General features: G+C 41.2%; 2 protein-coding genes across 3 annotated transcripts in view; one reads left to right on the top strand and one right to left on the bottom strand.

The window, feature by feature from the left end:
- furina (furin (paired basic amino acid cleaving enzyme) a) overlaps positions 1-24,104 on the bottom strand; it is a 73,351-nt gene extending 49,247 nt beyond the window's left edge. Inside the window, exons 1-2 of the mRNA XM_070856157.1 lie at positions 23,949-24,104; positions 18,121-18,429 (exon numbers count right to left, since the gene is read on the bottom strand). Of these exons, the coding sequence (XP_070712258.1) occupies positions 18,121-18,387 (267 nt within the window). The 5' untranslated portion in view covers positions 18,388-18,429; positions 23,949-24,104. The remainder of the gene's footprint in view (positions 1-18,120; positions 18,430-23,948) is intronic.
- LOC139225377 (lysosomal protective protein) overlaps positions 1-25,548 on the top strand; it is a 124,002-nt gene that overhangs the window by 60,875 nt on the left and 37,579 nt on the right. The gene's annotated exons all lie outside the window — the stretch shown is intronic.

The following is a 25,548-nucleotide window of genomic DNA, read 5'->3' as shown; positions in this document are numbered from 1 at the left end:
TAAACTTCTGTTAACTTCATCCGTCCTCTGCTCTCATGTTCTGTTCTCGGAGTCTGGCTGTTAGATATTGTGCTGAACACACCTTGAAAGGTGAAACAACTCAGTCACACAATGAGAAAAGTCTCGCAGGTCGAAATTGGTTGCTGGTAAAGATGGCCATCAAACAGAGAAGCATTGCAAACACACCTGTATTGGTCCTCACGGAGACATGATGTGCTCAGTGTTGTCTGAGTACACAGACATCGAGCATTTCTCCATCCCCACCACCTCCTCAATCTCACTCACAGCAGGCGAGAGCGAAAACAACGGAGCTGAGCAGAACACAATGGCTGGTTACTGCCAGTGACCTTACAGCACCATAAATTCATCCTGTGGATATTTTTTTTGGCAGAGGGAGTTTTGATTGTCACAGCATCCAAACAAAATTGAGACGCACAAACAAAACTTAACTGCCCCCCCACTGTGTGCAAGAACACGATATCATATCACAACACACTGCTAGATTCAAAAACTGCACAGTCACTGCACACAACTGACAACAGAACAGAGTGCATACACTGTAAATGTGTGGGTTAAGGCGGATTTAGAGGTGTGCGCTAAGCGCAATAAATCCTATACACATAGCTGTTGCAGCTACATTCAAATACGTAACTACACATAATGGATACGGTGGCTACAACAATACCATATGAATGGACAATGGCATGTGATTCGCTCGTTTTATCACAGTGTGAAGGGATGTAAACACAACAATTGCATTCAGTAATGAGATGAGGCGTAATAGAAGTTCAGGTGTAACCATCACAATGTAAATAAATGCAATAAACAATGAATGTAATAAACTCAATTACTGTAAAGCATAAATAGGGCCTGATCATGTACAATACATGTGTCTAGCATTGCGGTGATATCCACAGGTGAAACAGCCACTTAACTATAAATGAAAACCTACGCAGCAGGTATCTATGGAAGGACTCCCGTTAAAGTCCGTCCACACCCCTGGACCCACACAGCTGCTTACACGTCTCCTCTAGACTGTGTGGGCATGTGCAAACTGTGCTGGGCTGACAGCTCCCTCACTCTCCTGTTAGCTTTATTGCACAAGTTACAGCAGGACTATTTACATGCTCATCATCATTATCGGGTCATAGTTATTCCCAGCCTCTTCCCAAAAATGACTTACAACAACTAATCACTTATCACAGTGTGATGTGCAACAACAGTTGCCAACAAATTCTTGATAACTAATTCATCAAGTAATCAAGTGAAGTAGAAGTATTAAGTGGAAATACTCAAATTGAGAAGTAGTGCCTCAAATCTGTATCTAAATACAGTACTTTAGTAGCTTGGTTACATTTCACCACTGCCCATAGTGACACATACAGGAATGCAGCCACAAGGAAACATTAAAAAAAAAAAGGGGGAAAATATTGTGCCTTTCCTTGTGAACTCAAAATACAAACATGGTTGATTTGGAATACCAAAAAAACATGTTTAGTCATCCAGCTGACTGGCACATCACTCACTTGACCCCCTCTTGATGTTGACACAAAGTTATGTCCTGTTCTTTGTCCTCTCTGTGTGCCCTGTCTGGCGATAAGCGAGCGTGTGGTTGTCCAGTGGTGGCACTTCAGGTCACACTGCCCCACAGAGGGGGACATTCCTCTCTCTTAAAGAGTCTGGTCCAGTCTGGAGATCCAAACACAGCGACCGTCCAGCTGACCAGACTGCTGTGTGGTGGCTGGGACAATGACAGGAAGGCCAACCGCAACCATTTCCTAGACTCAGACGACACCACAAACATGATACTTCATCCTATGAAGAAACCCTCTGTTCAACGTGCTATTTATCACACGACATTGATCCCTCTTATTTTCAAGCCACATTTGTTACAATTTCTCTTAAGCTTGTAGATAGATATAGATGAATACAAAACATGTTTTGTATTCATCTATTTTTGGATAAATATCATGTCTCTTACCAGAAAATCACTACAGTGGAATGAAAAAAGACACTGAAAGGCACACATTAGTTTGTGGTGCCCGCTACATTTCTTACTCAGTGTGTTATTGTGACTATGCATAAAACAATACAAGTTTCCTGTAACCTGAAGAAACAGGTCGCACCATTCTGATGTTGCAGTAAGCTGGGACAAAAATGAAGAACAGTCCAAAAATAGACAAACAAGCCAACCTGGTGCCAAAGTTAGGATAATAAAGGGTTCCAGGCTGTGTTGTGTGTGGGGGGGCAGAGAGACAGAGGGGGAGAGCAAGATTCTTTCATAAACAGCTAGTATTATAGGTCTGGAAAGCAGTGGGAGGCTGACTATTTTCTGTGGACTAAACACTGAACCCACTTGTTGGGAAGAGCTTAACACAGCTCAGGACTTTCCAGTGCACCATAATTGCAGTTCTCCTGGTTTACTTCATGTACCGGGAAGTGGAGGAATGGCTGCACTAGACTTTCGGGGAAGCCTGGGAGCTGGTGTGCGTCCACTGTGCCGCAGCAGCGTAGGACTGAGCACAGTGAGGGGAACTAGAGCTGAAGTCGTCTGGACTGCTGCCCTGGGAATGAGAGCGAGTCTCTGAGGCTCACCAGCTATAGCCACCACAGTATCCTGTCCACAACATTGGTAACATTCCCTGAGCTGAAGCAGCCTCCAGAGGAACAGATCCAAACAGATGGACACTTCTCAAAAACAACCTCTTCAGTCTTTCCTCTGCAGTTGGTTGCCTGTATATTGGTAAATATGACAGGAATCTGGACATTTGGAGGTTATTGAGGGCCCAGTTTAACAAGCAGCTCTGGTGCACGCAGAGTGTAGAATAACATTTACATTTACATCACGATGTATGGACGGCAACACTGCCAGTTCCTCCCAACAGTGAATACAAATGTCCAAATGAATGGAAATGAATGTGATGGAAAAGGAGTTCTGTGTTTTAAAACACATGAGCATGTTCAGTAGGATCATCTTCCATAATTCAATGAAAGCTCACACAGTTGGAGAACATATAGATGCATTAAGAGGCACTTCATTATTCAACTAAATCTCCAACAATGTTAATTAGTGCAAGTTGATCAGTCATTACATTTTAATGGAACTGCATGTTGATGATGCCATTACATTATGTAAACTTTGTGTTGCTTCAAACAAATCTATTTCAAAAACAAAATCATTTAAGTTGTTGTTTAACATATGTACCATGTGATTGGATGAAATGTCATTTTATATGCGAGTGACTCGTTAATTAATCAATAAGTTGAACAAAAGGAAACTATTTGCCATAAATTAATTAGGCCCAAATGCAAACATTCACAGCTTCCAGTGTCCCAAATGCGATAATGTGATTTGATTCGATTCCTTTCATCATCTTTTATTGCTGTTTAATGAACATCTTTGGCTTCTGGACAGTCAGTTTTTCACCAGTTTGAGACACATTTTAATCAAATAGGGCTCAAATATAGGGATGCATGAATTAGACATTTTCAGTGCAAAAAACCAAAATGATACCTGAGCTTCAGGTGTCCACAGTATTAAGAAGCTGTATGCCTCAGAGAGTGGAAGAGATGGGGATCATTCTTTTATATTTGAGGCTTGACTTAAACAATGCTTTCCCAAATAGACTAAAGGAGTTATTATTTATGATCAAAATACCAAATATGTGGGAGCACCTTGGCAGTTAACTGGTTATAGCACATGCCGCACAACTGCATTGTCGCAAACGTTGCCAATATGTGGCAATTTGCTGCTTTTCTTTTGGTCTGTTTGCCTGATAAAAACAAACTACTTGAAGAGGTCACCTTGATTTGTGAAACGCATTTTACGACATTTTATGCATTAAAAAGTATTTGCAGATTAACCAATCAAACACTTTCTTTATTGTAATCGTCCCATTGATTTTAGCAATATCAACCCATCTTAATGTGACCAGAACCAAACATACAGTTACTGCATATTTTCACTCCCAGCAGCAAGGAGCCAGCTATCTGTAGTGTTCCCGATCCCACAGTTAAAAACCGACTGTATAAGGCATCTAGTTCAGTCAGCAAAATCATCACACACAATAAAGAAGATCAGCTCAGTCTTCAATAGCATGCATCCAGGGATTCAATTTCACAAACATCTGATGAGGTGGGGGGAGAGGGAGACTGTAACTCATTGATGCACAGCTTACATCAGCAATAAAATATTCATGAACATTCAAACACACACACCAACAACTGATACTGTACACAGGCGTGCAAACTACCACTTTCGTTACAACATGGATAGATGACCTAGAAAGAAATCCTGTGTTTTAGATCTTGTGTCACTGGACTGTCAACCTTCAACTAGTCAATTTTATGGGCTTACATGGAAACTGAAGAATACTGAGAGGCTGTCACATCAATAAAACAGATGATATAACATCCTGGAAGAACAAACACTCTTTAAAAAGGAAATGGAAAAAAAAAAAAGAAAAATCAAAAAGCTCTACCTCTAACGCATTTAGGAACCATTTCTGCCAAGTTGGCAGGTAACCAAAACATTACTGGAAACATTCAAAAACAAATAAGCACCTACTCAGAGTGCAACACTGCGAGGAGGAAACAGATGGATGCGTGACTGGCTCTGAAAAATGAATTTAAAAAAAAGATGGCACAAAAAGCAAAAGAGGTGTTTTTTGTTTCCTTGATATTTTTAATTAGCCACTTTGTTCCAAACAATATTTTGACAAGATTTCTTTCAAGGCCGCCACATGTGAATAAAAGCAACTGTATCGACGTCTCGAGGTCATTCAGTCAAGAGATGAAAAGGCTACTGACAAGAGAAACAAGATGTTCCTGACAAGACGCAGAGTGAAAAGACAAAGCGTACTGGCAGGCACTGTACATGCATTTGTAACATGTATATCACGAAACAGTGTAATTATCATTAGAATTTGATCCCCATTGTTACCAGCAGCACAAAACTGGAATCCTCTCCAGTAGAAACCTGTTTTTCCACCCCAGGCAGGCCTGTGTAGCTAAACTCACTCTATAGGTGATAACGACACCTGATCTGAAATCTAAATCCAGTATCTCTGCTACACTGCAGCACAGCCAAACAGCTCAAAACTGCAGATCTGCTACAACTTAGCAGGACTCCTGTTACAAAGACAAAAAAAAAAAAAAAAAAAAAAAAATCACTTGCAGCCGTCATAAAAAAAAAGCTCCACCCAAATGCCGCATTCCTCCCACACTGCTGCCTCTGTTAGGCTAGTCAGAGGCTCTTAAAAACGTTCACCTCATTGTTTTCATTGTCTTATCAGATCTAAGCCCCTTACTCTTTTCAAATTGCACCGCAAACGACTGCTCCGCCTCCCAGGTCAGCTTGTGTGTGCGTGTCGCTGAGCATGTGGACAACATGAGGAGGGAGGCTGGGCCACACAGGCCCAGTCAGACAAGAGCTTCCTGTCCTCATTATGTGCTCCATGACATGAGATACAAGCCAAAACCAACTACATCCACAGACAGATCAGTTACCTCTAACACAGTGCTGAACAATGAGACTCACCTCAGCTGCCAGCAGCTTAACAATTGTTTTGTTCAGCCACTGAACTGAGAACGGAGACGTGAAGTGCTTCTTATTAATAATTAAATCAGAAACCATGACCAGGACTTTTAACTATGTGAATCCAGTGTCAATACATTTAGCAAGGATGGTGGTTTTCAGCAACAAGGACACATTCACAGCTGGAAGCTGCCCAGTACAACCACAGTTTTATCTCGTGGCCAATGGAGCAGACGGATAAGCGCAGTTTAACTGCCCCATGAATTGGCTTCCTTCCTTAAAGTGATGTGTCCCCACCCAGATTGATACCGTTAGTCCAGGGATCAAATTTATGACCTTGCATTGAAAAGCCTGCTTCTTTAGTGTTATGGCATTTTATTTTGGTAAAACCATAAAAACACTTCATATTGGAATTTTACAGACAATATCAAATAAAAGCAAAATGACGTGATCTGACCTGATGGAGTTATTCCTTGTGTTATTCCATTAATTACTGAGTCTACAAAAACTTAATAGTGAAATAATGCCCTTTACAACTTCCCAGAGCCCAAGACGACATATTCAAATAGTGTTATTTTTCACTACAGTTTTTTGCTTGAAAAACATATAAAATGATGAATTGACTTTGTTAATCAACTGATCATTTCATCTGTACTGTGACTATTTGCTACCAAAACTTTATCGAGACATCTTGAGCGGTAGAGCAAACCTTCCCTGCAGCTTTAATACATTTAGAAAGCAGATCCTTTATCCACAGAGGTTGTTTTGAATGTTTTGTTAGAAAAACTGAACAAACGTGATACAAAGTACAAAAACTGCAGCCTACTGCTATTATTTCCAATATTATCACATTTGAACATAAAAAAGTAGATCTTTCCATTTCAGTACTGACATTCTTCAAATGCCTCAACCCTCTGTGTGTGTGTGTGTGTGTGTGTGTGTGTGTGTGTGAGAGTGTGTGAGAGTGTGTGTGTCTGTATGTAAATGTGCTCACTTCTAAGAGCTGGGGAGAGGTGCCTGGCCATGTATTTTCATGTCCCCTCAGCACATCTGGCTCTTGTTACAGCCCCTGTGACCTGTGCATGGTTCTGCTCCATCCCAGCCCCCATCGCTCCTCTGTGGGAGAGCAGAGTAATAACGGAGTGCTGCTGCAGTTCCCAGGACCACTGGCAATATGGGTGTTCACTCATTTGCTCCAGGCGGGAGATGTCCTCCTGCTGACCAGTTTGTTATTTTTTCCATCTTTGTCTTCAGATTGATTTTCTTTTTCTTTTTTTTTTTTTTAAAAAAAGGAGAATAACTGAAATGGTGGCTTCATCCAGACATTTATGTCATCCTCAGGAACACTGATTCATGCACAGCTCCTGTCTCTTCAGGATGTTGGCCATTAAAACTATTACCATGGGTCACAACACAGACCGTTTTTTTCAAAAGATAGCAATTACTGGTCTGACCTGACGCAGTGTCCTTTTGATTAATAATCTAATCTTAGAAGATAAAAACATACAGGGTCACTAAATCTTATCAGTGGTTGTGCTACAATGACAGTACAGAGCTGTGAGAACAAATCTCTCTTAGTGAAAGGTGTTTCAGGCCATCAGCATAAGATACTGCTTTCCTAACTTTTGGGTTTGAAACAGAATTATCTAATGAGGAAATGCTAAATCTACACATATGGTAATATTTAGTCCAGTTATTATGTTTTGCACAAAAACCCTGTTGCATTATTATTAATATAATGAAATCTACAAAAGGTCTGCAGCCTGAAAATGTTTCTCATTGGCTGGAACTCAGGGACACAAGTAAGTTTGGGGAACTGAAGGCATCATGCTTGGACATAATGAAGATCAGACTGGTAGCTTTTTCTCCTTTTTTTCCTGCCACAACACTTTCTGTGCACAAAAATAACAAGTATAAAAAAGGTAGACCTCTGGTTGCCAGTCTTGTTTTGCAGCTGTAAGAAGCGTAGGCGTGATTCTATTTTGTTCAGCAAGTCTGTGAAGCTGCTGCTGATGAATGATGACAAACAGACTGAAGTTCACGGCTCAGAACTCATTTATTCATTCATTCACTCATTATTTTTTTATTTTATTTTTTTTTTTTAAATCAGCTATTAGGATGTACGCCACGAGTGAACCACAGTCGTATAGTCGTAAAAAATGTGGCATACATGCCTTTCAGGACTAGTCCCATTCTCTTACTTATTTTCAAAGTGCATTGCAAGTCGTCATGCTTGTGCATTTGAATGGCGAGATGGCAAACTGACGACTATATCGTCCTAAAAATGTGACTGCAGTGTTTTAATATGTGGGCAATTCAGTTTCACCTTGTGTAGTTATTGGATTTCTGAAGTGCAATGTCATCTCTTTCTTTAAACGATGTACAAAGATTTCCTCTATAAATTACTTTAAAATGCTTTTAAAGTATGAGAACAAAACATGATAGATCTCCCCTTAAGATTAAATCCCTTTCTTTCTGCTATCATTTTTGTTGCCATCATCAGGTGTTCCAAAAATAACAGAGATAAATTAAGATACTTCCATTTAAGATGGCGAATGCAAATATTTCAAAACACATCAATGGTAATGGTTTAGGATTTAATTTCTAGTGTATTAGCTCCAAAGTCCTTCCTCCCAACACAGAAGTCTCCAGCAGAGCATACGGGACAAGTCAATCTCTGCAGTTCATTAACTTTCAAAGAAGAGCAGCTGCACTGAGATGAAGTGAGATCTGGGTCTACTTAGTGAGAGCGAGGCCGGACTGTGGAATAAAAGGAGGCTCCGTCATCGACAGCAACACAAGAACCAAAGGCAGTGGGAGCAAAGACGCTGCAGAGATGCACCACTCTGCTGCTGATCAACCACACTGAGATGAGAAACAATACAACCCCTGGCTGGATGAAAAGCTCAGCGTCTTAATGGGTCTGAACCAAACGAGGCGCCCAAATCCAGCGCTTCTGACTGTGAACTGTGTTTGCGGCGTTATCATTGCTGCACTTCAAAGCAGCGCCATCTCTAAAGGGACATGCTATGCTAGCTGCATAGCGCTGCGCTCTCTGTTAGAGCCATCAGCTCTCACTGGCTAAAGTAGGCCAGAGCCACAGCACACAGAGTGGTGTGTTAAAGATTAATGAAGATATTGGACAAGTAAACCAGCTTACAAAACATGCTTAAGCATAATGAAATATTCAGAGGTGGAAATCTATATAGTTGGTGTGTTTGAGCAACGTGTTTGACTCAAGGACCCTGGAAAGGCCCTCAGGGTATAGTAACATATCATGGATGAATACTAACGGTGATGCTGGTTCAATACCTGGTTTCCCTCCCCAAGTTTGCAAGATACAGGTACATTTAAAAAGGAATGGAGAGGGTAGAATCAGCAAAAATCGTATTAATATTACAAAAGTGTTCTTAGGCTCACTATGGGTGCTCTTTTGTCAATAAAGGAAGTGTTCAACGTAGAGCAATGAAAAGGAATTCATCATACTCATAGTGATTAAATGATATTTGCTCCAAAGGCTGACTTTAAAATTATCTATGTGCCACATCTCCCAGATATATTAAATGCATCGTGCCCCAGTTTATGGCTCCTTTTGTGTTTACATTAGAATCATAAAGCACATCCTATTTCTTAACGTTCAGAGCATAGGAGATCGCAAATATTAAACGACATAAATGAGGAATAACCCTCTCAATTTTAATCAATTCCTGAAAGGCTCTTTCCATTTTTCATGTGGGCGTGTTTACTGACACAGCTGCATTTTTGTTGATGAAACCTTATTATTCAACTCAATGCAGCTGCAGAAAAAACACAAACAGGTCATTCTGTGTGGCATTTCAAAAAGTTCACTTCACAGAAAGATAAAGTACGAGCAAAGAGGCGTGGATTTAATCCTGATGAGGCTTTGCGACAACGTTGATGCATCTCGCTTCTGGCAGTTGTTTGGTGGCGATGCAGCAAAATGGAAAAAATAGGAAGCACCTGTGTGGGATTGTACAAATCATGCAGATCCATTCAGTGCTCAACAGGGAGCTTCTTCTCCCATCATCTCCAGGCCAAATCATATCCTGTCAGTACATTTTCTAGCAAATTTATTTAACCCCCCCCCCTTCCATTTCCCCACAGTTAATTGCTTCACTTCTCCAGAGTCCAATTATGGACTCCAGAATCTCATTTCTGATGTTTTCTAATTCACACTGGTTGCACTGTGCAGTGAAACTGAGTGATGGGTCAGAAATAATTTAGCCCTTATCAGGACACACAGAACAAACAGTTTAGCAGAACCTCTTAATTAAGTTGTTGCAGTTTACACAATTATATCTCCACAGAAAGAGGAAGAGGGTGAGATGTTCACCAATTACCAATTTAAGATTAAAAAAAAACACCTTCATAACAAAAGTAGAGAGAATGCATTTAACATCTCTGTAAAAACGCATGTCGTGATAATTTCAAGCACTCTTGCACAAACTATTTAAAATGCATGCGAGACAGCACATTTAACACCAAAATGTGCTTCCACTTCCTGTTCCATAAACTACATACAGACCACTTCACCTTCCTTAACAAATACAAGAAATGTAGCCGTTTACTGCTAATAACAGAGGTTAATAAATGATTAAACTCAAACTCAGAAATTACTCAAGTCCATGGGGTGTAACTTATGCACAAATATTGTGCAAAGTGAGAATAAAAGAAATGAAAGATTAATGCCTGGTGTATTTTCTTTACTGCCAAAGAGAGAGAGAAGGACAAACAAAAACACTGACCACAAATCAATACGTCAAAGTACTCTCCTGCTTCACAGTAAAATTCTACAAGTGAAAAGAACCAATTACGTCTCAACTACATAGTTGATGTCACTGTGTGGTGGCTTAGCTTAGCAGCGTTAGTTTAACCAAAGTTGGTCTAAATATACATTTAGACATATTTTGGTTCCTTTTGTTCTGAGCAGATCACACAGGCTTCATTTCATCGTGAGAAACCTTCAAAACATTTTTCTAGACTTTGAGAGAATGCACAGTGGCATATTGACTGCGCGTAAATGTGATCTAAAAGCATCACATACAAATAGTGTCATTACACAATGACTTTAAAAGGTATTTTGTGGTTACATTTGATACTGCAAGGCCCTATGGGGAGTTCTGATTTATGTAGCCTGTAAAATCAGGTACCGTTATCAGCAGGTCAGGGTGAACAGACCCACGCCAGGAGTGCATAGGTTCACAGGTCCTGTTCACCCAGTGCACTTATGAATGTACGAGCTGCACTGTTAACAGTGACATGATAAAGTTCTCTGATGATGCAACCATCCTGGGTCTCTGGGTCTTGTCCAGTAGTGTCACAAACACTATGCCCGCACATCCATTGGAGACCTCTCAGCAGTAGTTATCCATGACCAGCACATAGCCAGGGCTGACTCTTATAACATAATGTGCAAACTGGCATGGACTGTTCAGGTAGAAGATGTCTGTACGAGGGTCCAACAGCAGCTACACTTCCTTCGTAGGCGGAAGGTCTTTGGAACCAACTCCTCTTCTACTGTGCCCGTAGTTGAGAAAATCTTCCAGTATGGTATCTCAGCCTGGTTTTGCAACCCCAGTGGACAGCTGAAAGCCCAATAACACAAAGAGCCATGAAAATCATGAGAGTCGGGCAGCATCCCTCACTCCAGGCTATCTTTGACGAAACTACTACACTTCAGAGAGGCCCAGAAGATTGTTTCAGATCCTACCAATGTCCTCCACCCTGAGTACCAGCTTCTTCCCTCAGGCAGACGCTTCAGAATCCCCCTAATGGAGACTGAAGCACTTGAAGAACTCCTTTGTCCTCCTATCCATCAACACCCTAAATAGCATGCTAGCCAGAGCCTAACCCCTGTAAGGCCATTTTTTTTTCCTTCATCTTAACTGTGCACATGTAAATCTATGATGATTCCATTTTGAGTGAGTCTGCTTTACTCTTACTACACATATTATATACACTAATGTGATGACTACAGGTGTCATATGATGGGAAGTGCGCAAATTTTGTGTGTGTGTGTGTGTGTGCCCATGTGAAGTGGTGACAGTCTGCATGTACACACTATGTTATTTTGTAATTTCTTAACAGCAGATACTGCACACATTCATGACAAATTACTTTCAGGACAATAAAGTCTATCTTATCTTATCTTCAAAAAAAAAAATACAAGGAAAAACTAATCACATGTGGAAGGAGAAGATTAAGAGTTCGTCTCTCCGCCTGGATTAAAGTGAAGGTCCTACAGAGGCTGCCTTTAAGTGCGGTGCTATGTCATGAGTTGCTGATAGGAGAGTGTCATTTCATGTTCTTCAGATAATATCCATCTCTTTTGCTCCTTCTTTAATCTTGTGCTGTACAGAATATTAATATGCTTCATAGAGAGGATCTAACCACTTCAGAGAGGGGGGAAGAAATCAGCACACAAGATAGAAGAAATAGGCCAAGATGGTGCCATGGAGTACAGTGAGGGCACAGTATGCCAAACACAATCCTCCCTCACATGCAAAGCCCCGGGGTGGACCAGCAGAACAAGCTATGAAGGCAGTTAGCCTCTAAATAGAGCAGCCTTACAAACACAGACGTTTTCATCCACCGCCGCTAACAGAAACCACTGTTCACAAGAAGGAAGTGACACGCTTCTGAGAAATGCTCCAGTTTACTTTGAAGTGAGAGCAGGGATATACCAGTTATTCATTTATCATCTTTTTCTCCCACCTCTGGTTGTGACATTTTTCCATGAATGAAGGAAGTAGGAAATATGACGTATACGTTCTTGGAAATGGTGCTATTGACACCCCTGATGCAATACTTAAGACACAAGCTTTGTGCAAGCAGACTTACCTTTATCTCGTGAAAATGTAAAACTAAGTCACTGAAGCACACGTTAGAAGTTCTTAGTGCGGCTTTACTCCTCTGAAAATAAGACAGTAAATACATCATCGCCTTTGTAAACAAGATTAATGCAATTAATCCACAGGCAGTAAATTGCTCGACACAAGGTAAAGCAAGACAGGCATCCGGCAACACTGCAAAGAGCGAGTTAAATATTGAGGCTCGACTCATCATCTGTAAGGGAACTTTCATGAGCTGCACACAAGATGGAAGAGATGCTGAATGCCTGAGGCGACTGACAGAAAGACACAATGTTTCAAAACACGAGTGACCTAAAAAAAATGAAAAGAAATCCAGCAGTTTAACCAGAAAAGCTTTATAGATCAAATAAAGCGGGGTGCTTCTGTTGTAGCCATGACCACAACTGATACATTATTAAATGGAGCTTTTGATCTGGCTGCCGTCTGAACCTACTCACAGATTACACTGTAATGATTCTTCAGATTTATTTAACTTGTGTCAGTCATCCTTATCAAATCACTTCTTACCACTAATAGCAATCCCTTTCATTCCATTTCGCTATTTATTTAAATACCAGCATAATGGAGGCACAATTAAACCAGAAATAGCACAAAAATGTAAGTCTCCCATGGAAAACTCCAGAGCAAGTCTGATGATGTGAGCAAGAACAAGGCCTTTAAAGTGTAAAATACCCACCCAGAGATGCAAGTTAGCAGTTAATGCCCATTTGCCGCCGTGTGAGTCAGCCGTTTCTTAATTTTATGACTTTAACTTAGTTTTAATTATTCCTCTCGTTCTAAAATGACCCTATAATCTGGAAGTGGAGTCAAACTGAGAGGTGTAATTCATTTGCACACCACTTGGTCACGGCAACCTTTTACTTTTAAAAAGGATAAGGAGGACTTTATTTCAGGTGTATTAATATTAATATTCCTTACTATTGCATCTCTTCTGTGAAACAATGAAAAAAAAGGGAGGAATTTTAACGGCACATGACAAATAAGTAAAGAGGAGTTTTACATGATATGCTGCTGTCAGACAACGTTGCCTAGAAGTTTCCTCACAGACAAAACCACCAGCCCTACTGTCACACTGCATAGCTCGCCTGGACTGATTAGTAACGACCAAAAACAGGACACACAAAGACAACAAATGCAAATGCAAATAATTCAAACATGCCAAATTCTACAAAGGCACCCTGAGGACTGACTAGAGTCACGCTGTGAAAACTAAAGACACAGAAAGCCCACCAGCAATAACTTTATATATTAAGTGATAAACGTAACATCTAATATTAAAAAAAAAAAAAAAAAAAGAGGGAACTTCCCATCGAAATCACCTTGAATTACTAAACAATAATTATGTCATTACAGTAATGAAGTGAATTAATTAACTTTGTTTGCTTTTTACAAATTTCTTCATAAATTTGTGAATATTTTCACTAGAGCTGAAAAGATTCAAAAAAGATCAAAATTAGAGTGAAATTATTATCTTTGGGTTTTGGATGCTGTGCATTCAGGGAAACCGTCACAGGTCTTCATCACATTACAAAGACATAAAATTGAGGGTGCAGTTTTAAAGGTGCAACATTCAAGGTATTATAACACATTAAAGAAAATCTGTAGCTCATCAATAAGCAAAATCATGTCAAATAATTATCTAAATGATCTACTCAACAATTGCGATATATAAGGCTACACAGGTACGTTTTAACGCTGCGATGTTCTTAATTATTGTGTTAATTATTGTGTTCGTGTGTCATGGAGGAGGAACAAAAAAAATCTAACATGCTTGGGGTACAGGGGGGTATGGATGCCATAGCGTGAGGAGAATGAGTGAGGGGGAAATAAAAACCATCATTAGAGCTTTAAAACCTACCCAGCTGCAGTCTTTGATCCTCCCCTCAAGCTCTCCTGCCTAATTCCAACACCTGCTCACAGCAGCAAAGTCAGACGCAGAGCTGCATGCACAGCCCCACAGCGCCGACTCGCCTGGCCACACATAGCTCACAAAGCGGCTCTCTCTTCCCCATCAGCTGTAGGCAAAAGAAGGCTTAACAGATTTGTTTGTTCCCGGCTCTAAAGTAATGGCATAATTTTAATCAATGAGCAGAGGCGGACTGGAATGCAGTCAGGCTGGTGCATCTTCATGCTCGTCATCCCTCGTGATTATACCGCACCTTTCAAAGTAAATGAACGAAGAGAGTGCAGCGCTAACATGGCTGACAGATGTGACGGTTCCATGTCATTTACTCAACAGGTGATCGTGTCAATGTGGTGTTGTCAGTTCTCAGATTGTATGTGCCCAACAGAAAGCTTCCTGAACCAGTGTCCAAATCCAAAGATTGTCAGTTTATAATTGCAGAAGACCAAGGACTTGGAATTTTTTTTACAAAAAAAAAAATTAATAATAAATGACTGACACACAGCTATAAATGTAGCCCATGTTCTCCTGCAGCAAAAAGACCTGGGCAGCAGGTCAATCCTGATGATTATTTATTAGAATTGATGTAATTTTTCATTGAACATTTCTTATTAACACTAGAGGCAGCCTAGAGGCAGCCTCCTCAAGTAGAGGAATAACTTGCATAGGTACAAAGTGGTTCTTCTTTTTGGCAGTGAATAGCTATCTGTCTCATGAATTTCTGTTTGATACATCAAACAGACTTTTTCATTTGGTGCCAGCAGCCAAACACGTGTACTTTAGGCTAAAGGTAATGATTGGAGGCCTTAGCAGCACAAGATGCCCTCTATGGTTATTTCTACAGGACATGTGCCGGGTTCGGTGAGGCTTTTTTTGGCATCATCTGTTAAGCAATGTGGTGGGTCGCACCAGGGTTATTTTAACTTATTTCTTCTCAGGCACAAAAGTGTACGCCACATCAGGGATCTGACTTATAAATCTGATTTAATAAGAGGAAAAACTGGTTTCAGTATAAAACGTGGAACATCTGTTTTTACTCTGGTCCATGTTTCAGATTTGAGAGAGCTCAAGGCTTTACTCAGCATTTATCCAGCTAACCTTATTAAGCCTGCTTCATTAGACAGGCCCCTGCTCTGCCAGTTTTTCCATCCTAAATGTTGTGTCAAGCTACCTCTGGTCAGACACAATAGCCCATTTCCCTGCCTCAAAATATCATAAAATGGTTTTAAACACGTTCCCGAGAACCAACCAAACCACACATCTCCTCGTCTCCATGTCGTACATGGGTGTAATTGCTTTGTCTGGGTTCCTCACTGTCCACGGGCAACACATAGTTTAAGGATTTAAGTGTGTAGGATTACTCATTAGTCTGCATGCTGTGATTCAGAGCACAAATAACATTCCTGGTCATGACCAAGAAGACCATATGGTGCAACAGAACAGGGTTCCCTGGAAAAGTGGTGAGGCCATGAAATCAAGCAACTGCATGAAGTCACATGTTATCTATTGGCTTTGTTACTCATTTTTTTAAAAAAAGACAAATGCACTATTTTCATTACCATGAAAAATGTTCTCACTTTTCTATGTTACACTTTGTACATAAACGTCGTTTAGTGCAGTGTCACACCTCCTGTAATTACAAGTCTAAAGGTATATTGTGCAATACACTAATTATAGGTCTGTGATTCATTTGCATTTTTTCTAAAAAGCAAGTTGGGAGGAACAGATGATGTTATAGTTGCTTAATGTCACTTACAGAAAATACAATTGTACTTGAAGTAGTTGGCCAATGAGTACAACATCAACATCTGCTATGTTTTACACATCTAGGCAGAAAGATAAGGTTGACAGCACATAGATTTTGATACTCTGAAAGTTAATTTAGAGAGTTTGTGGTTGAAAGAAGAATCAGCAGAACGGTTACAGCCTTGAGCTTTTTGTTAAGTACAAAGTAAGTACGTCCAACACCACAACAGATATTCATTGCCAAAAATGTACTGGTAAAAAGCCAAAAAAATGCACTTTCTATCGAGATAAATGCATGCTGATATGGCAAACGTAGACAAAAACTCCTGTGGTCCTATTGAAGATTAAACTAATTTAAAAAGTCTTACTTTTTTTTTTCCAGACGAGGACGTGATGATGAAGGAGGATAACTTGGCTAATTAGTTTGCACTGAGGTCAAACAGGAAGCCATATAAAGAGGAACGCGTCACTGAAGCACACAGGAAGTGTTTATCCGTACAGCGCCCATACCGACTGTGCCAAGGGGCATATGAGATCTTAATAATTCAAAACTTTCTCAAGATAAAAGCCACTGACTAAAAACCTGCTTTTGTTGTACAGTATATTTGCTTTCTGAATACACACACACACCAATTTGTTCTGCAAGTTGCAACAAATCGGGCCATTTCGGAAGGAGTCTGTCAAAGTCTGAGCAAGTAGCTGCTGTCAATCAGGAGATAAAATCATGCAGTCTGTGGCGTTTGGGAATTTTAATCGTTTTGATCCAGTCGCTGTCAGCCTGATCAGTGTATTGGATACGTGTCTGAACTTTATGATTTTCAGACGGAGAAGTTAAGTGCGGTGGCTTGAGTGAAAGGGTAATTTCATAATCCAGGTCACCCAGGTTTTGACCCACAGCTCAACTTAAAGTCAGCTTGCTCTTCTAAAGTCAACTCACCTCTCTCTCTGCAGAGTTTATAGTCCACGTCTCTCTCTCTCTCTCCACAATCTGACACGAAACAGGTTTCTTTTCCACACAAATAAGCAAGCAAATCATTTCTTTGACAAACATCCATGGGTGTTTTGATCCATTCTCATGCGAGAACTCTTGCGCTCAAAGGAAATCCGGGAGATACTATATCCTACCATTCAGTGTTTGGTCCACTATTTACTCAGTTGCACAATACGTCTAAAAACATTAAAAGCTCTGTGTTTGTTACTGGAAAGTAAAGTCATTAGCCATGTATCTAGCCTTTGTAGTGTTCACCTATCCTCAGATCTGCTCCCAGCTTTAGACATGGTTGTACACTGTGGCTTTAGACTACCGTCAGAACTGGTTCACCACCAAGCAAACAAACAGGGTGGAAAAAAAAATCTTTTGTTGCAGCATATGTTTGATCAGTCCATTTGTACAAAATCCTGATTCTTGTAAAAACAACAAAACAATGCTCATCCAACCGAATGCCCTGTAAAAGATTCTTTTAAATCACACTGAGGCACTGACCAGTTTCATAGCCAGTGGCCACATCACTCACTACAGTCAGGTAACAGGCTGAATATTGAATATATGAATAGGTTCTCTAACTGACAAATCATAGATTATTAGATTCGGAATTAATACATTTCAATTTTAGATTTTGTAAGTGTTTTGTCTTTGGATTGAAAAATTGGAAAACAATAGGGAACAGGAGCAGAAATAATAACAAAGAGTCTTGTCATAACAATCATAAATAAGGTGTTATATACATAAGCCAAAGCGGGATATTGATAGATGATAAAGACAGAAATAACAAATCACTTATTAGACGCACAGCAAAGATAAACTGTATAAAGTGTAAAAGAGCAGCAAGCTCCCCTGCTTTTATGTCACCTTTCAGGAGGTGGAAGAGTCCTTTATTTGCATATTCAAAATGTGGTGGCTTTATTTTCACATGTGGCCTTTGCATCACCCCCAGTCTAAAGATCTGCAGCTCTTTGAATTTCTCGTTATATCTGAACTTTCTATCACCACAAACGCAGGGAGGAAAAAAAACGAAGAGTGAAAAATGCAGCTTAGTACTTACATGTCCATAGTTGATGAACCCATGTTTATTGGCAATTCGATCAGCTTCCTCCTGACCTCCGGGTATGTGAACAGCCCAAGTGTTGGTGTAGACCTTCTGACCCACAACTGGTTCTAGCCCAGCAACCAGCAAGACCAGCAGGGTCCCGAGTAGCAGCTCCAGCAGCCTGAGCCTGCGGCCTACAGAGGGAGATGGAGGGCCAGAAGCCATGGGTTCTCCTAGTGCAGCACAGTCCTCTCCGACAGGCCGGGGCTGCCCACAGCACATGCAGGTCCACGGAGAGACAAAGACGGCACAGTCACAGCTCACCTGGCACGAAGCAAAAGAATTGAAGAAAATGAAGAGAGTTTAAATATCTGCAAAGTTTAGAGAGCTTTGTGAGGGTTTACAAAGTGAATCGTGAATTGTGACCCACCATGACCTTAAAACTAACATAAATGAGGGCTGTTCACATGAGCTTAGACAAAAAACAATTAGTCTAATATGTTCTTTCAGTGCTCTGTGGAATAAGGAACAGAAACAGGAATGGAGGAATAAACTTTTTCAGAATTTCAAATTTCCTGCAAGTAAATGCTGACGTGTTGAAATTAAGGCAAAACACTAAATAACACATTAATCTGTTTTATCCATAACGGCCAACAGCAGTTCTGACCAAGCGTACTGCAGCCCAGCTAAGTACAGACATCTGATAATCCCACAGGAAGCAGCGAGCAGGACGTCAAGGCCGAGAACCTGGTGTTTGGGTCAGACACACAGCAGCAGATTTTGGTGTTTACACTCCCGTGGGAGGATACGGTAGATGAGGCTTGCGAAAGGAAAATTGCTTAGGTATACTGGGTTGGCAGCAGAGGTGGAGAAGTGCGGTTGGAAAGCTAGACTACACCCTGGGATGCTGAGGGATAACAGCAGAGTCTCTCTCTACGAGGTGAAGTAGCCACTCGAGGGTGGAGTTTAAATGCCTGGGGCGGCAGCGGTGGCCGCTGAATGGCTGTGGCCGAGGAAAGAACATACACACATACCGCACACAGCAGATATTTTAACCTATGATAAGCAGATTTGAGTGTGGGGATTTCTTTGTACTACACTGACTGATGCGTCAACACCCAGGCATAAGAAAACATCTAAAAGACAATGTTATGAAAAAGACAAAGCCATACAGCATGACAGCATAGCTGTAGATGCCAGAGTGAGCGGAGACAGATGCTGTAAGTGTTTGCTGATACAATTTTTGCCTCTAAACTGTTGTTTTTCCTGCCAGTAGGGTCAGCGGCGCCTTTAGTCTGCAGGGACCATTATCCAAAGTGCTAACTCTATTGTAACTGTAATGAATACAGCGCTCCTACTCTTTGTTTCCGACTGTATGCAGTCGCATTTGATCTCCTGATTCAAGTCTACTGTGGGATGGGGTTTCTCGTCTTTTTGTAGGTGTTATAGCGCTCTATAATCTCTCCCTCTCCTGTGTTAACAAAACACTCTCATTTAATTCACTGTGCCATTAAGTCGCAATCCAAATGAACAAGCAAGCTCCTGAAATGTCCCCGGACAGTTTGTTGTGAAGCAACAATGATGTGTTTAGAGGTATCTGGGACATTCTGCTGTGTGCTCAAATAGGCGTTTAGTATACTATTACCGAGGTGTTTTGCATCTAAAATTCTCCACCGATCCAATGTTATTCAACACCAAGTCGTGCCAGTGGATAAAACCCCACAACTAAAGATGAACATTACTGATTTTCAGTGTAATTTCATAGTTGAATCTGTGATTCAATACATGGAGCGCTTTGACTTCAGCCACAGGTTGTTCACTAATTTTAATTAGTGAAAGGACTAAATAAAAGAATTACTTAATTAAAAGAAACTAGATTATTATTTTGCATACACTGTTGAATCATTGGATAACTTTAATACTGGTAGCAGATTAATAAATATAGCTGCTGTAGATCCCCTCGCACTTATAATGGCACAAATCATTTATTATGCCGTTACATTTCACCCAACTATACATGTTTCAGACAACGCTCAAAGAAGCCCTATTTAGTCAGAGGCAACTCAAATATTTAAATCCCTTTTACCCTCTGCAATGGCCTGACGCATGTGTGGAAAGACACAGCTGAAAAGGTATGAAGCACAAGTGTACTTTTGAGAAGTTTTCCAAGCCAAGTGACAAGTACTCGTCTAAAGGGTCAGGACAGACCGGGTTCAGTGTGCCGTGAAGCTACAGGTGACTGCCTCACAAGCGTTCAGTGAGCTGACGGGTCAGCCTGGCAGCGAGTTGGTACAACAAGCTGCTAACACTCCAAGCGTGGCACTGTAACAGTAGGTGTTCATACCTGGATAACAAACTGCAGAACCGAGGCGTCTATATATATATATATAAAAAAAACAACAGATACCATCTGCAATACATTAAACCACACAGAACAAATCAGCTGCCACAAGTGTCTCTCAAAGTAGAGCGGGTTTTAAACGTGCCAACTTTCAGTAACATCCAAATCACCGCAGCACCTTTTTGATTCTTCCTTCCTGCTCAGTTAACCCTATTTTTAAACACATAAAACACATTTGCCTGAATTCAGTGGCAAAGGTCCACATCCAACATTTATTTCATCTTTACTTTTTGGATGGCAATTCCTACTGAAATTGAAGACAAACAATTTCTTCCCCTCTGAACTTTCCCTAATTTTGAAAAGCTCAAACGTGAACTTATGCTATGTAAGCATTTATCAGATTTAAATAAATAGAATTCTAAAGCATACAATGATAATAAATAAACAAGTAACACGGGAAAAGCAAGAGATGGCATGACTCACTCCACTTTGTCGTCCGTCCTTGGATGCAACAAGTAAATAGAGTGATTCCAAACCTCCACACACACACACACACACACACACACACTCTGGCTTTAAGCACGGTTGCCTGTGATCTCATCCGAGCGCTCAACCACTCAGTTTCTTTAACGTCAGTGTGAAAACCACACGCCCCAGCATAACAACTGCCCGACTACTTTACTATTGGTGTGAGACAAAGGAGAGGCCGACCGTCGCGCGGCGAGTGGTCTTTAGTGTTCCCACAGTAAATGATTAGACTTATAACAGAGAAAACTACGCCAAATTATAATTAGACAAGTGTCATTAAACCCAAAGGATAATGCCAGCCTCATTACAGAACTCATCAGGATGTTTTAAAAAGGAAACGGTTTACACCTCATCGGTTTATTATTTGCATTTTAATGAGATAAAAACGAACTCGCCCATATGAAGCTTTTCTGGCACTCAAACATCTTGCTGTTACTGCCAGTTCTCACATTGTGACACATGAAATCAACTTGTCAGTGCAGGAGCGCTCAAATAGCCCACTGGGTGAACGGGAAGCAACGAGCTGTGTGTGTGTGGCAAACTGCTGAAATGACAGTCATAACACTGACAGCATTAATTCATGATTACACCATAAACATCACTCAGAACCACATTGTGATTGCTGCTAAGTTTGGGACCTTTTTGAGTGCGAGTGCAACCAATCACTGAAGTGTATGCGGCCACTTCACACTTCACAAATCACGGTCTTTAGAGTGATCACCAGCAGTAATCCAACATCCAGACCATTATTATCACAAAGACTAGGCTTTAAACTTTTGGGATTGTTTGGTTTCCCAATCAGATTTTACATGTTTACTCTCAAGGTGCTTAAGGCTGCCATAAAATCATCATCCTGGAAATCTGCATCATAGAAAGGCCACTTGCTCCCAAAAAATGGGGGTCTTAAAGCAAATGTTTTGATTTTTTAACCATGTTGGCTGGTCATTCCAAACAGTACACACGTTTGGAGTGTTTGGAGTGCAAGAATGTGAAATACAAAGAAAAGTGTGTGTGACTGCAGATCTGGATTCTGTCCTCTACATTAGCTTTGAATATTTTAGATGTTTAACTCAAGTGAGTGATGCTGTGAATAGAATTATATTAAAAAGGACAGTTACTATAAAAGATACAACAGTTGGGCAAAAAGGAGCTCAAAAACAGCTGAACTTTCCTATTGGCAGTATTCTCTTTGTTCACCTTGAAGAAAGCGTCTGGATGGCACAAAGCTTTCACTACGAGCTGAATTACACACAAAAAGCAGGAGTCATGACAACTCAACATTTCTCCTCAAGGGCCTTTATAGAGACCGCCTTTGAGTTAGATTCGATGAGTTATTAATTGAAATATCTAACAACAAAACATTGGCAGTGAGAGCGCTTCAGGGTCTCTGTTGGAAGTCCACAGGTGATCAAAGTAAAAAGGGGGAAAGCGGGAAACAAAATGGTGGAGACGTACACCTCTGGAGAGTTCAGGGCTGCATAAATCCAGATCCAGACACAAGTGTGAGTGTGAAAGTCTTTCTTCAGGATGCTGGTTGTGTGGTTTTATTAGCATGCTTGCAAACTCACAAAACTGTTTGTGTTGTCTGCTCTTTTGTTGTTTTTTCTTCTTTTCCCCTTGCACATTTGTCATGCCCAAGCATCATCATCCATCTACTTCTTCAGGCGTTCCTGCAGCAATGTCAGCATTAATGCGTCATACGAACACCTCCGCAATGTTTTCTACTACCCAGGTAGTGTGCTGAGAGCAGAGCTAGTGCATGCATTTCATTAAGACGCAGTGCTCACTCAACTTTAGGATACAACTGGAACATCTTTATTATGCACCAGCCAGAGTCACTTATTCTAGTGTTTATCCATCATGATCAGCAGCTCTGTGTTGCCTCACTGGGGTGGTAAAACTACAGTGCCCTGGTGGGCTCAAACAACAGAGGGAAGCCAGTTCCCCTAATGAGGAACATTTAGTTCTGTGCAACAAAATAAGTAGGCCGGTTACACTTAAACTGAGATCAAGCTTCCCATAAGATGATCTGCACAGAAAGTTAGTCTTCACATCAATCCAGACAACATTTAAAATCACATAAAGAGTGGTCAAGAAGTCAGCTGTGTTTCAGACTGATGTCAAAGTTCAGTCCGAAACTAATCCACAGATATAATCGCTCATATTTCAGAGTATAAGATTGGAAGTAGAGTAAAAGTTGCAGGTTTGAGCACCAGCACGTCCTGTTTGCGGGGAGCAGAGATTAGTAACGATACAGTTCAGGGGGGAGGAAAACTTCTCTGGCTCAGGCCTCTAACGCCAAACACTGTTAGTGTTTCCGAGCTAAAGTTAAGAGGTTTAAACACATCAGCTGATGGGAGCGGAGCGGGTCGACTCACCTCACACGTTAAGTCCGTGACAACAACACGTAGTCATAACGTGAGTCCGAGCAGCGGCTGGATCCGATCCGATCCGATCCGACCAGACCAGGACGCCTCCGCTGGACAAATATGTCTGAAACTGTAACCGCGCCGTGATTAACGTAAACTTGACACCGCGGTAGGCTGACCTGCTCTCAGACTCACAGGTGCCTCCCCCTTTTTTTCTCCCCCCCTCCTCTCCTCTCCTCTCCTCTCATCCACCCCTGACGAACATTTCCGAGCCTCCACTTGCTCACATTTTACTACTCACTCCTGCCGAGCAGCGGGGATCACGGACAACACAGTTTTTCTCAGGAACAAACACAGATCCCGGACGCGGCGCAGTCGACGTCACCCCGGCGTGCGTGTGTATGTTATGTTATGTGTGTGTGCGTGCGTGTTTGAGTGTGTGTGTGTGAGCAGCCGACACAGTAACTGACAGCAACCGGGATCAATAGGACAGCACGCCGTCCTGTCCAGGGTCGAGGACACGGTAAAACTCGCCGACCACGCAGCCCAAACAAGTACAAATACAAGCTCGAGCTGACGGAAAACTTACAATCGGCTCAACTTACCAGCTTCCTTTTACATCCTGCTCGACCCAGCTTGTTGTTGTCTCTCCCCGCGGTGGCAGGACCGACGACGGCACGGCGAAGCGACTGAAAAATTGGTAACCGAGAAATGCTGGTTATAAATAGTCATGATACCCCTCCGGTGTACCGCTGAGTGGTCCGTACAAGCCCCAGGAAATACGTCACGGCCGTGGACAAAGTGGAGAGCAACACCTACTTACCGAGCAGCAGCGCTGCGACACCCCCACCTGCTGGTCACCGGCGGTACAGCACCCTGCACAGCACCCTCATACTGGTACTGAGGGCGGCTGCTGCCAAACAACATAGCTATTATATTTAATATTCATTAAAAAAAAAATATCCCATAGATGCCCACAATAATACCAAGTGCACGCCAAGACACAGCTTGATTGAGAAAATTGTTGTTGCTTGAACAGACGCAATAAATAAACATCTTCCTTTAGGGGCCCCAGGCAAAAAAAAAAAAATCTTTTTCAGACACCTATTGACCCCCAGACACTCTTCCTCGTGCTCACTGTGCAGCGGCGTATGTGCAGGCAGAGGACAAATTAAAGGGAAAACCTCAACAAAAGATCGGAGAAATATATCAAATGAAAAAATATGCAAATGCACGTGCAGCAGGGCTCGCTGAGTGGTTTGTTGTGAGTATGAAAATGATGGGAGTAAATAGCTATGGCCTTCACAGTCATCAGATCTCAAACCCATTGAAAAAGCAGTTCTCTCCACCATCATCTCCACAAGACCAAATTACATAAGATAAACGATCATCTTCAGATTTGGTGAGGCTGTATGGCCTTTTGTTAATGCTGGCTTTGTTCGTTTTTCTTTGTATCTGCTGTGCCGTGGCCTCTCCTTCTAAATAGACTTCAGCCGTAATGAATAAAAATGAAGGAATATAAATGAAAATGAATAAATATGTAGAAATGAAGGAATATATTGTGGAGGAAGCTGTTCTAGAGGCTTGTGGAGGCCTGACTGCATCTACATATTAGTTTTTCTTTAATTTGTCCTCCATCTTTATGGACCCTATCACCTCTGTGTTTTCATGGCAGCTTCAATATTTCCTTAGACCAACCAGTGGCCTACTCCTGTGCTGTCTGTCTGACAGTTTGTGATCATTTCAGACATTAATCAGTGATATGCACCATGTTGGCTGCCCTGGTGGCCAACCATGAACCACATTCCCCACCTCTCTCAAACCCTACTTCCTGACATCTTTCTACTGGATCTATCTGATAAGGGCACAAATGCTTCAAATGTTAAAGAAAGAATGTGCACCATTCGAGCCAGAAAACTGCTAAAATGACAAAAATGTTCATAGCCATATTTTCAATCAGGGCCACAAAATGTGTTAATACTACACGCTTGCCTTCATAGATTTTGTATTCGAATGGATCAAATTTCTTAACAAATATACAATTCCCCCTTCTCTCTCCTATATTTTGCTGAGGTTCTGTGGTTGCTGGATCCCACATAAGAACCTAAACTACAGTATAATATAGATAAGACATCAGTATCTTTTAAGGGGAGGCTGATTCAAATTCTGTTTTATTTGTCAAGCTTTAAATTGTTTTTGAAAACT

This window comes from Pempheris klunzingeri, chromosome 1 (assembly GCF_042242105.1).
Source record: "Pempheris klunzingeri isolate RE-2024b chromosome 1, fPemKlu1.hap1, whole genome shotgun sequence".
In the NCBI taxonomy this organism is placed as follows: Eukaryota; Metazoa; Chordata; class Actinopteri; order Acropomatiformes; family Pempheridae; genus Pempheris; species Pempheris klunzingeri.
The sequence above is the reverse complement of the archived record's forward strand: the minus strand, read 5'-3'. Positions and strand labels throughout refer to the sequence as shown.